Source organism: Nicotiana tabacum, chromosome 16, assembly GCF_000715075.1.
Source record: "Nicotiana tabacum cultivar K326 chromosome 16, ASM71507v2, whole genome shotgun sequence".
Classification (NCBI taxonomy): Eukaryota; Viridiplantae; Streptophyta; class Magnoliopsida; order Solanales; family Solanaceae; genus Nicotiana; species Nicotiana tabacum.
Window position 1 is genome coordinate 65,872,778 of NC_134095.1, and position 14,403 is coordinate 65,887,180.

At 36.8% G+C, this 14,403-nt stretch overlaps 1 protein-coding gene across 1 annotated transcript; it reads right to left on the reverse strand.

Annotated features, from left to right (window-relative positions):
• Window positions 1–5,152: 5,152 nt before the first annotated feature.
• LOC107805850 (uncharacterized) lies at window positions 5,153–5,557 on the reverse strand. The gene has a single exon (XM_016629946.1). It carries the CDS (start codon window positions 5,555–5,557, stop codon window positions 5,153–5,155), a length of 405 nt encoding a protein of 134 aa, XP_016485432.1.
• Window positions 5,558–14,403: the final 8,846 nt, after the last annotated feature.

Genomic DNA, 14,403 nt, shown 5'->3' on the forward strand with positions numbered 1-14,403 from the left:
AACTACTCGATCTCTACTACTCATACTTGATCTGCTAACAATTCAACCACTACGAGACATAATCCTCCATGTCATTTCTCATCCTTCGCTGCCAATGAGGTTGTTTTAAATCATGATCCATCTCTATAGCACCCAAACAAATAGATTACCATACTCTAAGCCTCCTTAAGATCATTTTTCTTGAGCCATCGACACTAGAAACACTCATTAGACCCTAAAGTTGCAACACATTATCACCCACAATAATCGGTTTTTAGATACTACTTAACAACACTGTGCCCCAAAGGCAAACAAATGAATACCATTATACTGATTAGCCTTAATGCGTCCAAACAAGAATGACAACACCATAACACAAACAAGATCTCCACCAAGTTTGAAAATATCCAATCTCGCTACTCCGCCAACCAAATCTTAAACATCCATAGTCCAATTGCCTCTCCTCCATTGGGATTATATGCCGAACCTCTAAACATGAACCGAATAATCCTCCTCTCGAGTCATTCAGAATAATGTATACACTGCTGAGGGTCGACTGGCGAGAACCATAGATGTATCTCAAATATATTGTTGACGCTTCCAGCCCGATCCACAAGAAGAGAAGAAACTTATCAAATTGTGACCACGTGTTTGCAACACAAGAATAGGAATATAAAGTAAGTATAACTGTTACCAGTGATCAAATATCCTGCCAAACACCTCAAGGTAATGAGGTTCGTTCTAACATGATCGCTAATCAAATTACCTTTACAAGTTCTTGGTAATTAAACTAAAAAATTGAGTAATACAAATATTGCATGATAAAGTCCTAAGTCTACCCGGATGTAAGATTATTTTAGCTATGTATGGACTCTCGTCAACTTGTACATATGTAACTCCAATAACAAGTAGCACGTAATAAATACAGTACATAAGGTGTAGTTTGTCCCTCACAACGTTATACAAGAGACTTGCCTCACTCTGAAATCTGATAATCGGCTCCAATGCCTCTCTAACACCTCAAATCAATGCCAAACGATCTAAAACTAATTAAACAACGTGAAAACCAATCAAAATATACTCGCAATTTCACAATTTATACCAATTCCCAACTTCGCTCAAAAAGTCAACAAAGTCAACCCCCAGACCCACGTATCCCGATTCAAAAATTATCAAAAATAGATATTTTACATAACTTATATAGTCTATATCCAGAAAAGCATCCAATTTCGTCCATGAATTTACCCTCAAATCAAGGATTTATCATTTCTCAACTTTAGGACTCAAAATCCCAATTTCTATAATCCAAACACGGATAAAAATAATAACCAATAGAATTAATCATGGTAAAACATAAAAATAAAGGTTATATATTTACCCCCTTGTTGGTACGAGAACAACGCTACAAACATCACCTCAAACGGAACTCTAAAACTCAAGATATGCTCAAAATAATAAAATGTTCGGTCTACCCATTTAAAACATTGCCCAGGTGATTTTTGTTCTCCGCCTTCGCGGGACACCTTTGCGTATGCGAAGAGAAACTTTTTGCGTTGACCGGTCAACCCAAAATTTCTTTTCTTCGCATTCATGGGACTACTCTCGCGTTCGCGAAGAACAAAAGTTCGCACCAAAAACTAGCAATCTTTTCCGACACAGAAATGTGCATAACTCTCTCATACGACCTCGAAATTTGATGATTCTTACTTCTATGGTTCCGTACTTACAATATGGATATAATGGTTCAATGTAATCACAAATCAAAGGTAGTTTGCTCAATATGGTACCCTTTATACCCAAAGAAACGATGCTGAAAAATCAAATAAGAGCGCGACACAACCCAAACCCATCTGAAACACACTTGAGGCCCCCGGGACCCCGTCCAATCACACCAACCAGTCACAAAATATAACACAAACCTACTCGAGGCCTCAAATATCACCAAACAACATTAGAATTATGAATCGCACATCAATTCAAGCTTAATGAACTAATGAATTTTTAAACTTCTAAAACTTATGTTGAACTATGCCAAATCAATCCAGAATGACCTCAAATTTTTCATACAAGTCCCAAATGACACAATGGACCTATACTAATTCATGGTACTATAATCTGGACCCGATATCAATAAAGTTAACCCTCGGTTAAACCTATCAACCTTCCAAACCTTCAATCATCCAACTTTTACCAAAAAGCATCAAATTAAACTACGGACCTCCAAATCCAAATACGGACATACGCCTAATTCCAAAATAACCATCCGGACCTAACGAAACTGCCAAGACTCTAATCTGATGTCGTTTACTCAAAGTCAAACATTGGTCAATTATTTCAACTTATAGCTTCCGAATTGAGAATTATTCTTCCAAATCAACTCCGAACTTCTCAAAAAATCGAAACAAACCATACGTGCAAGTCATAATACATGAACTGAAGCTACGCAAGGCCTCAAACTATGGAACGGCATGCTAGAGCTTAAAATATCGGTCAGGTTATTACAGGTGTTGTTGTGCCAATTAATTTGACATACATGCATATATTTGGTGAGGATGACGTAAATGCACGAAAGGTATTTTCATGCCATTTGATTTGATATATTGAACACATTCCTCATATTATGAAAATTCGTGGGTTACTATGTTGTTTGAGTGATTTGTGCTTTAACCTCGGGACTTGAGTTGTTATAAGGGGATTGGTTGTTGGAAAACCGATCTTCGTTTATTTTAGTTAATAATTTGCTACTTCTTATACGGTGTTCTTGAAATTTACTTGATTATTCTAATGTTATTTCTATTGCAAGTTTAACTACAAGAACAACATACACAGTATTATCTCACACTGTGGGGTCTAGGGAGGGTAGTGTGTACGCAGACTTTACCCTTACCTTTTGAGGATAAAGAGGTTGTTTCCAATAGACCCTTGGCTTATGAAAACATAAGCACCACATTAATAAAAATATAAACAAGAAGGGACAACACCAAAAAGCCATATAAAAGCATAATGAAAACAACTAGATCGTAAGATGACGAACAATGAAAGAAAGTAACGGTTAGTCATAAAAACCTACTACAAACAGAATGCGAGAATGCGTGCCAATACTACTAGTATGAACAATCTAGAACGCCTACCCTACTACCCTAATCCTCGACCTCCATACATTCCTATCAAGGGTCATGTCCTCGGTCAGTTGAAGCTGCACCATGTCTTGCCTAATCACCTCTCCCCACTTCTTCATTGACCTACCTCTACCTCTTCGTAGGCCCTCCAATGTCAACCTCTCACACCTCCTCATTGGGGCGTCTGTGCTCCTCTTTCTCACATGTCTAAACCACATGAGCCTCGCTTTCTGCACTTGTCCTCAATAGGGGCCACACCTACCTTGTCGTGAATAACCTCATTTCTGATCCTATCTAACCTAGTGTGCCCGCATATTCATCTCAACATCCTGAAATCTACTACCTTCATCTTCTAGACATGAGCGATCTTGACTGATCGACACTTAGCCCCATACAACATAGTCAATCTGACCACCACTCTATAGATCTTACCTTTAAGTTTTGGTAGAACCTTCTTGTCAGACAAAACACCAGAAGTGAGTCTCCATTTCATGCATGCCTTAATACGATGTGTGACATCTTCATCAATCTCCCTATCCCTATGTATAATAGATCCAAGGTACTTAAAACTTCCTCTCCTAGGGATGACTTGTGAGTCCAGTCTCACCTCCTCTTCCCCTCCTTGAGTCTCACCACTGAACTTACACTCCAAGTATTCTGTCTTGGTCCTGCTCAACTTGAAACCTTTAGACTCCAGGGTCTGCCTCCAAATCTCTAACCTCGTGTTCACACCGCCTCGTGTCTCGTCAATCAATATAATATCATCTGCAAATAGCATGAGACATGTCACCTCCCCTTGGATGTGGCATATCAGTACGTCCATCACCAAGGCAAACAAAAGAAGGATGACTGTCAACCCCTGATGCAACCCCATCATGATCGGGAAATGGTTTGAGTCCCCTTCCATTATCCTCACTCGGGTCTCACTCCATTATACATGTCCTTAATCACCCTAATGTAGGCAACAGATACACCTCCAACTTCCAGACCTCTCCACAAAACCTCCCTCGGGGCTTTATCATATGCCTTTTCTAATTCGATGAACACTATATGCAAGTCCATATTCCTCTCCCTATACTGCTCCATCAATCTCCTAACAAGGCAAATGGCTTCTATAGTCGAACGTCCCGGCATAAACCCTAACTGAATCTCGTAAATAGACACACTCATCCTCACGATTAGCTCTACCAACCTCTCCCAGACTTCCATAGTATGGCTAAGCAACTTGCAATTTTGGATATCACCCTTGTTCTTGTATACAGGAATCATCGTGCTCTACCTCAACTCTTCTGGCATCTTCTTCGTTTTAAAAATAACATTAAATAACCAAGTGAGCCACTCCAAGTATGTCTTGCCCTCACTCTTCCAAAACCCTACCAGGATTTCATCCGGCCCGATCACTTTGCCCCTGCTCATCTTACACATAGCCCCCTCAACCTCCTCAACTCTAATCCTCCTACAATACCCAAAGTCACAATGACTCCTATAGAGTTCCAAATCATCTAGTACAATGCTCTTGTCACCCTTCTCATTTAAGTGAAATTGGAAGTATATCTAGCATCTCCGACAGATAAGCCCCGCATCCAACAAAACTCTACCTTCTTCGTCCTTGATGCACTTCACTTGGCCCAAGTCATGAGCCTTCCTTTCTCTCACCTTGGCTAACCTGAACAACTTTTTACTCCACTTCGACCCTCCAATTCCTCATACAAACGACCAAAAGCTGCAGTTTTGGCCGCCGTAACTGCTAGCTTCACTTACTTCTTAGCCAACTTATACTGCTCCTTCTTCGGCCTTTTCTCCTCCTCGTTTACATTTTCCACTAGTTTCAAATACGCCGCTTTCTTGGTTTCCACTTTTCCTTGCACCTCTACATTCCACCACCAGTCTCCCTTATGACTACCAGAGTAACCCTTTGAGATCCCTAATACCTCTCTAGAGGCTTTCCTAATGTAATGTGCAGTCGTGGTCCACATAGAGCTTGCTTATCCAGTACTCTTCCAAGCCCCCATAGCCAGCAACTTAACCCCCCAACTCCTACTCTTTATCTTCTGTTAAGGCTCTTCACTGCTATATTGGCTATACACCGCCATCTTCCCCGTGATCTCAAGGTCCATGACTAGGAGCCTATAAAAGGACGAGAGGTTATCACTCGGGATGACCTTGCAATCTGTGCAAAGACCTCTATCGGACTTTCTATAAAGTAGATAATCAATTTGAGTCTCGGCCACCGAACTTCGAAAGGTGACCAAGTGCTCCATATTCTTCGGGAAACTCGAGTTTGCTATCACCAAATCAAACATTCTAGAAAAGTCCAGCAAATAAGTTCCTCCTCCGTTTCTATCTCCAAAACCAAAGCCACCATGCACATCATCATACCCCCCAAATGTTGCGCCAATGTGGCCATTGAAATCTCCTCCTATGAAAATCTTTTTGGTATGCGGAATACCATGCACCATCTCATCCAAACCCTCCTAGAAATGCCTTTTGATTTCATCATCCAAGCCTGTTTGGGGTGCGTACGCACTGATTATGTTCAAAGTAAAACCTCCAACAACTAGCTTAATAGTCATCAGCCTATCTTTCACCCTCCTAACCTCCACCACTTCTTCACGAAGGTCCTTATCAACCAAGATACTTACCCCGTTCGTGCCCCCCTCCACCCTTCAAGAATACCATAGTTTGAACCCGTCCATATCTCGCGCCTTATCTCCTACCCATCTAATCTACTGTACACAAGCTATATTAATCTTCCTTTTCTCGAAAAGCTTAGCTAACTTTACATAATTTCCAGTCAAAGTTCCTATGTTTCAAAACCTCACTCTCAGCCTGGTAGCTCCCTTAGCCCTCTTACTCCCCTACCCGTCGGTTATATTAACTGTACGGGTTATATTAGTGAGTATCTTTGACTAAAAAATCACTTCATTACTTCATCGAGCTTAGTCAAGATACTTACTAAGTACATGGGATCGGTTGTACTTCTACTACACTTCTGCACCTTGCATTTGGAAAAGAGCGGCTTCGGAGTTCGAGAGTCTAGCATTAAAGACGTACTAGCAGTCCCGATTCAAGCTACAATTTGATCGTGGCAGTTTAGAAGTTATAACTCTATTGATGTAAATTTCAAACACATGATGTATTTTTCCTAAAACTGAAGTTGTACTCTTATTCATAGTCTCTCTTGACTTATACTACCAGTCATTAGGATAATTGTATTAAACTCTTTTGGATATTTCATTCACTATCTTTGTTAGTTTCTTATCATAATATTGACTTCTACTGTTGGACTTACCTAGCGGATTGGGTTAAGTATCATCATGACTCAGTGGAATTTTGGGTCGTGACATTTGATTAAATAATATAGTAAACAACTTTGCAATTCATATAAAAACTCTATCAACAAATTCAAAAAATTAAACAAGAGTCAAATCCATAACACTTAAAACATCATGTCTATCAAAACCCTAAGGTAAAACTACTCCACAAATAGCAAGAACAATATCATCGTAAAAGAATAGGAACTAAAAAATATTACAACCAACTTTCAACCCAAACTTGTGTATTGAATCATTTATTGGTGGAAATAGCAACGAATATGTGTTTTTCCAAGCCTTAACTACTCTCCCATTCTTTCATAGGTTAAAAATCCCTTAAATTAAAATGGCAGAATACATAGACAGACACTTAAACTATCAAAGAAAGTTCACTTGAACACCTCAACTAAGCCATTTTCCACCGAAACACTTTTACTATACTTTTACTACACCAGTTTAACACGTCCAACCTGAGCTTGTAAAAATTTTTGACGCGTTTGATTACGCGCTTCTAGCATGGATAATCTAACCAATTAAAAATTGACACATTTTTTACAATGACAAATAGATTATTTTACCAGCTAAAACCAAACTTATTTACCTTATTCCTAATTATAACCCTCTCTACACATTCCTACAACAACAAACGACCAAAAAAAGCTCTCAGTCCCAAATTCGATTCCAGTAAAATCCGCCCAAAGCGATGCATGTCCATTGATTTTCCTTCGTTTTCGTTTGATATTGAGTGGTAATTAGTTCCATAGGTAAATATCAGTTCGATTTGTTTGATTTTGTCCAAATATGTGCTTGAAGAACGATCAACAGTATATTGTCGGTGTTGACTTGTTGAAGTACTGCTTGATTTCCAAATTGAAGTGCTGAAAGGGTAAGTCTTTTAGTGTTTGTATTGTAGTCATTTTAGTGGTGGGCTTCTGTGGGAGTTAGGACTGATTTGGGACCACAATTAGGGTTTTTTTAAAGAAATTGAGGAATATTAAATAGTGATGTCAGACTTTATTGTTGTTAATTTTCACCATGGTGGTAATTTTACTCTTGACCATGACTTGAAATATGTAGGGGAACAGGAGGTGTTAATAGCTAATATTGATAAAGACAATTTTTCTGTTCCAGAACTATAATATTACACTAAAAAAAATGGGATATGGCACAGTGGGTGGCTTCTATTACCAAGACCCGAAAACTAAGAATTTTGTCTATGTTGATAGTGATGCACAATTATTGAATATTGTGTCTAACCTTGAAAATGGAGACGAGTTACATTTGTATATTCAACATATGATTCTGATGATGAGCTAGATGTGGAAGATGAAATTGGTGTTGATTTGCCAAGTAGAAGGAAGAGTACAAAGTTAAGATATGATCCAGATTGTGTTGTGGCTATTTTTGAACTTGGTATGATATTTGAGAATGTGAGCATCGAATGTGTGCTAGGCATATATGGTCTAACTTGTCAAAAACTTGGAGAGGTGAGGAGATGAGAAAGCAATTCTAGAGGTGTTCTAAGGCTAGTTTTGAGGTGAAGTTGAAAGAAGAACTGGCTACTTTGGGAAAGCTTGGAAAAGGTATATGTGAAAGCTTATTGAAGTATAACAAAGAGTATTGGTGAGCTTTTTTCCTTGAACACTCCAAATGTGATATTGTAGAAAATAATATGTGTGAGACCTTTAATTCTTGGATATTAGCACCTAGGCACAAGTCTATTATTACCATGTTAGAGGACATTAGACATAAAGTAGTTAGGAGACATGTTGATATGATACTGTTTGCAGAGACTTGGATTACAGACATTTCTCCTGTGGCAAGAGTGATTCTAGAAGAAAATAAGGAGTTGTCTAGAAAATGCAAAGTTTTGTGGTTTGGAACTGATGGGTTTGAGGTTGATGAGTATGAATACAGATACATAGTGAACTTGAGGAGAAGAACATGTACTTGTAGATCCTGGCAGTTAAGAGGGATCCCTTGTGCACATGCAATATGTGCAATCTATCACCAAGAAGAAAAACCATATAATTATGTGGATAACTAGCATAGAAATGAGACATTTCTCAAGGCATATCAATACTTCGTTGAATCAATCCCTAACATGAAGATGTAGCCTGACATTAATAACATGGTAATTGAGCCTCCAGCACCAAAGCCAATGCCAGGCAGGCCCCAAAAGAAAGAAGAAAGGCAAAGAATGAGCCTAATAAAAAGAAGTATGGCAAGCTCTCTAAGTGAAGAGTTAAAATGACATGTTCAAAATGTCATCAAGGAGGCCATAACAAGTCTACATGCCAATCAAGGGTATGTTGTATTATTTTTTACCTTTTTATTCACTTAAAATGCCAACTTATATATGTACTTTCTGAAATTATTAGGGTGGAATGGGAGAGTCTATTCAAGCAACTCAACAAAGCCAAGGAAGTCAAGCAACTGAAGAATCTACAGCAACTAATAGGGGCAGTGGAAGAGGAAGGGGAAAGAGTGCTAATACAAGCACAACCAGTGGTAGAGGAAGGGGAAACAACACTAGTTTTGGCAGGGGTGCATTTCCAAATGCACCTCCACCAACTGCTCCTAGAAAATTTACTGTTGGGGTTAAAAGAACAAGAGGAAGATGCGCTAAATCTACAACACCATCTGATGGACATAAGAGGTCAAGAAATGTTGGTTTTGGATGTTACACAAACCCTACAACTGGAATGACTATCATTAATGTAAGGACTGTCTATTCACAACTTCATTTTGTTATTACTACCATTTGTTAAAACTGATCTATGTGCCTTTTATGTCAATTTTAGCCAGGTAGTTCGGGTGAAAGAATTGTATCATATGGGACCAAGGTTGTAAAGGATACCAGTGCAGTCAATATCGATCTTGGATTTAAACCTCCTGGCCTTAAGTTTAAAGGCAGAAATGTTATAACTACTTCTCAGCTACAACAACTAAGTGCAGATAAGAGAAGACAAATTGGAACTTCAGCAACTACCTCTTCAGTTGCAAGTCCAGCCACTCCAGCGCCATAGTTGTGTTAGGATTGTGCTATTTTGGATTTCAGTTCATGTATTTTGCTAAGTATCCAAACTTGGATTGATTATTTTGTCTTTTTGGGCCAGTTCATGTATTTTGCTAGTTGTTTGGAATTGTTGAAAACACTTTAGCTGGAATGCAATTAAATACGTTGGTAGCATTCTATTTAATGCAATTTAAATTCCTCTGTTTAAACACTTTAGCTAGTAACATCAAACTGCAGAAAAATTACATTCAGTTTAAACAAATGCATTCAGTTTTGTATGCATTCAGTTGGTAACATCAAACTACAGAAAAATTGAACCAATACATAAAAACTGCAGAAACTTTTTCACCTAGGCATAACAAATTGCATAAAAATTTTCCAATACACATTAAACTGCAGAAGTTGTTTCATTTCATTGAAGTAAGGCCACAGGCCACAATTACATCCAAACAAACTAGATACACCCAAAACATATCTACCACCACTACAAACTGCCCACAAAATACTTCAACCACCAACAAAATTACAGCAACTTCAATGACTAATGACACAGTAGCAAACCCAAATAATTAGCATCGTTACTATAATAGAAGCCAATTTCTTCCTCCTTGTTCTTGCTCGAGCCCTTTCTTCTTCAAAAGCTTTGACTCTGTTCAGTAAACCACAAATAACCATATTCGCTTGGCTAGGAAACTCGTCGTCAACCCACTTAAAATAATTACATCCACCTTTGTCCTTCAAAAAAAATCATTCAAACTAAAATTAGCCCAAAAATAATAGGACAAATATTTAATTAATTGTAGTTAACTATCACTTACCTTTTCAATTTTGCATCCATAGAACCTCCTTCCAGGATTAGATGGAGTCCATGAAGTTTTCAATTGACATTCATGACCACACCGACATGAATCGACTCTTGCTTTGAGAGACATAATAGAGAGCTTATTAAGCCAAGATTCGAACACAATTTGGTGAGTAAAATAAAAAATTTAAACAAAATCAAGAAAAGGCTGAACAAATATTTTGAGGGAATGGTAAAGAATTAGGGCCGGTAAAAAGGAGGAGGGTCTAATTATATTATTGGAGAAAGGAGGGATATTACCGTTTATTGTACTGTTAATAGGCTTTTTGTCAGCATATTTCTGCTGTTCACGCGCTCAAATGCAGTGATATTTACGTTATTTGACATATCAGTCAAATATCACTGACATATCAGTGATATTTAGTATTTCGATAAAAAATGACTTAGTTGAGCTATTCAAATGAACTTTCTTTGATGGTTTAACTGTCTGTCAAAAACACTCTTTACGAACCACAAATCAGACCACACGTTCCTGACATAAGCCTGCCACGCCGTATGATATGATGTATGCCCCAACGTAGTAGAAGGGGCTTTCTGAAAGTGTAAATTTTGCACTTCTGACATATGCAGAGCACCTCGCGTAGGACCTTGCATGACACCTCGTGATAGACTATTTTTGGGGTCTTAAGTTATTTTCCCAATTTTTTCATGCACACTTGGTTTTTGACCCTCAAATTCGATCTCAATTGATTGTTTTGGATTTCTATTCACACTTCGAAGTTTTAAATTGTTTATTTTAGCTCCAAAATTATTTCTTTGCTCATTATCAAGTCCTACACACCCTAAACACGTAATGAACATAAAACACTCACATTCGAGCTCAAACATAATTAAAATATAAGAATTTAAAGGGAAAATGTAGCTAATGCCCGTATTTTTCTCCCATCGGGTACGTACTATGCAATAATCTAAGGCATAACATGCAGGCATGGATGTTCAAACCGAATCAAAAATCGCACCAAACTAAAACATCAAATCAGACTGATCAAAAAATCTGACTAGGTTTGGTTTGGTATTGAATAAAAAAATCCGAACCAAACCGACATATAAATATATAATTTTTTATATATAATTTTAAGACTTTATATAGAGTTTTATTTAAAAATATCTAGAAATATTTGAGATGCTCTCATGGGATATAATATTTAATAAAATTATAAAGTGCATTCATGTTTATTTGCTTTAAATAGTGGTTTATTATAACTTGTATTATCATTTTCTTATCAAGTTTTATTGAATGCATCAGCTTCTTTGATCTTCCATAATCATATGTCATTTAATTGAAGCAAGATGAACAAAACTTGTCAATACTTGATTGATGTACCATTTGAAGTTATGAGGGTTACCAACAAGTTGATCTCAGCTAGCTGAAATATAATTGGTGATAATTATTATGCACAATACTAATTATTGGTACCAAACGAAATCAGGACATGGTTATCAACAAATTACATTCTTTCTTTACTTCTCCACTTTTTAACATTCTATCAAACTATTTTATTTTTTATTTTTTATTTTTTGAATTTGAAATGGTATTTTATCCATAAATTTTAAAACTAAATCAGACATATCACTATTTAGGTTTCCTATTGTTTTTGTGCTAAATTATTAGAATACAATTAAGCTTGAAAACATACACCAATAAAAAATTATTGTTAGACTAAAAAAATAAATATAATGTATGTTACTAAAAAAAATTCTCCCATAAGAATAATTTAATATATCATATTAATTAGATCAATGTTTGCAAGGAAAAAAAAGAGTTATTTGTGGAAAATATATTTTTAATATGACATGGCATGCCAAATGGATATTCTTTATTTTTTAATTCAAAAAGAAGTAGTTGGGTGACTTTATTGTCCCAAACCAAATAAAAGTGACTTTGATAGAATATTTACATAAGTTGGGTGACTATCCACAAAATTATCTCCATTAATTACATACTTGAACATTTTAATTTCACTAAATTATTTGTAATATTAGTTACCAAATTTTTTATGGTGCCATCTTGATTACAGAACTTTTATAGTCCAACCTCGTAAATCATATTTTCTTCTTCCTCCTCTTCTTCTCTCTTTTCACTAGCCAGGTGATTGAAAAGGAATCCAAATACTCATTCTTCATATTGCAAGGTATACAACCTCAAGCATGATTTTCAGTTAGGCTAAAAACAATATTATGCAATTATTGCTTTTCATCCACTATCTTGCAGTTCATCATTCTGAATTTTAGTTCTCTAATGACAATGTTAAGTAATTAATCAATATGAAGGAATCTTCTTCCTCTCCTTCAATATTTTCTTTAATCAGCACTTTGTATTTTTAAAGTTTGTGTCTGTCGTTGGTTTGTTATAATTGTTATAATTACCTTACAAAGCACAACTTTATTTTCTATTGTCTACAAATTGATTTTGCTTCTTCCTCTTCTATAGGATTTGCTGATCTTTTGCTTTACTTTAGGGTTCATTTTTGTGAAACAGCATCAGTTTTCCAAGTGATATCTTCAAAAGGTAATCAGTTCGCTCCTCAACTATTAATTTCTAAAGCAAACAGGAAATTAAAATGTCAAACTTAGTCCATTTATGTACATTTTCTGAATTTATCACAAAGCTCCTTTCTTTGTCTTGAGATTAATTGCATCAACCATCCGAATGGAAATTTCAATATCCGTCTCTAGAGATGTAATCTAATAGCCAATAAAGTAGGATAAATATAATGTAAGAGTAAAATTTAAATTCTAGTAACAAAAATATTTTTTTGTCTATTTGTTTGAACTTTATAAGGTAGAATTTCCCGCTACTTCTGTTGATAGGAGATAGCGGTACTTGATGGAGAATTGAAGATGTGCACTAATTAGCCTAGATGCAACCATTACAAATTAAAAAGATATATGCAACTTTAAATTAACTTCATTAATATTTGCTTATGCTCAAAACATCATTAATTCATTATGTTATTGTCACGACCCGGATTTTTCATCCTCGGGAGTCGTGATGACGCCTACTAATGAAAACTAGGCAAGCCAAACGTTTGAACAATTTACCTGGTTTCCCATTCTTTTATCCTTTAACAATTATGAAACAACAGTTTGTAAACAGCGGAATTTAAACAAGCGGAAGAAACCATAAAACTAGTTAAATATGTCTGATACAATCTCTTAAACATCGACTACCCAGAACTGGTGTCACACTTCACAGACAGTCTAGGAATACTACAAACAAAGTCTGGAAAAAAAATAATACACTTTTTCTGAAATAAGTAAATGAAACAGGATGAAGGGATAGAGGGAGACGCCAGGGCCTGCGGACGCTTGTAGGACTACCTTGGGTCTCTGTATGGACTGAAGACAGCCACCCAAGCTAAGGTCCAAAAATTGCTGCTCCGGGATCTGCACAGAGTGCAGAGTGTAGTATCAGTATAAACGACCCCATGTGCTGGTAAGTGCCTAGCCAAACCTCGGCGAAGTAGTGACGAGGCTAGGACCAGACTACCAAATAAACATGTGCAGTTAAATCATATACAACAAAAATAGAAGCGGGAATGTACAGTGAAATATGGGAGGGGGAAAACATGTTGTGGAAGGACATCAATTAAAATAGAAAGACAGCAAGTAAATACGAGGAACACCTAATCTCAATTATCAATAAGAATCAGAAATCAAGCAAGTGCACGGCATCACCCTTCGTGCTTTTACTCTCGTCATCACCGTAAGAATCAATATAAACTGCACGGCATCACCCTTCGTGCTTTTACTCTCATCCTCACCATAAAATCAATATAATTGGCACGGAATTGTACTTCGTGCGGCATGGCATCACCCTTCGTGCTTTACACTCTTCTTCACAAAATCATACACAGCATCACCCTTCGTGTTTTAACACTCTCTCATCAAAACAATACACGGTATCACCCTTCGTTCTTTAACACTCTTCCTAACCCAAACAACAATCACAAGCAATAGGGCAAGAGAACAATATCAAAAGCATCAACCCCGGCAAGGGAACAATATCAAAAGCATCAACATCCCGGCAAGGGAGACAATATAATAATTCTCTTCTCTTTTTTTCACTTTTACTTCACAACTTGAGCCAACGCTCCTCAATGTTCAAAT

Coding starts and splice junctions, on each gene's coding strand:
- LOC107805850 (XM_016629946.1), bottom strand. CDS start 5,557: ATGGTGCATGGTATTCCGCATACCAAAAAGATTTTCATAGGAGGAGAT.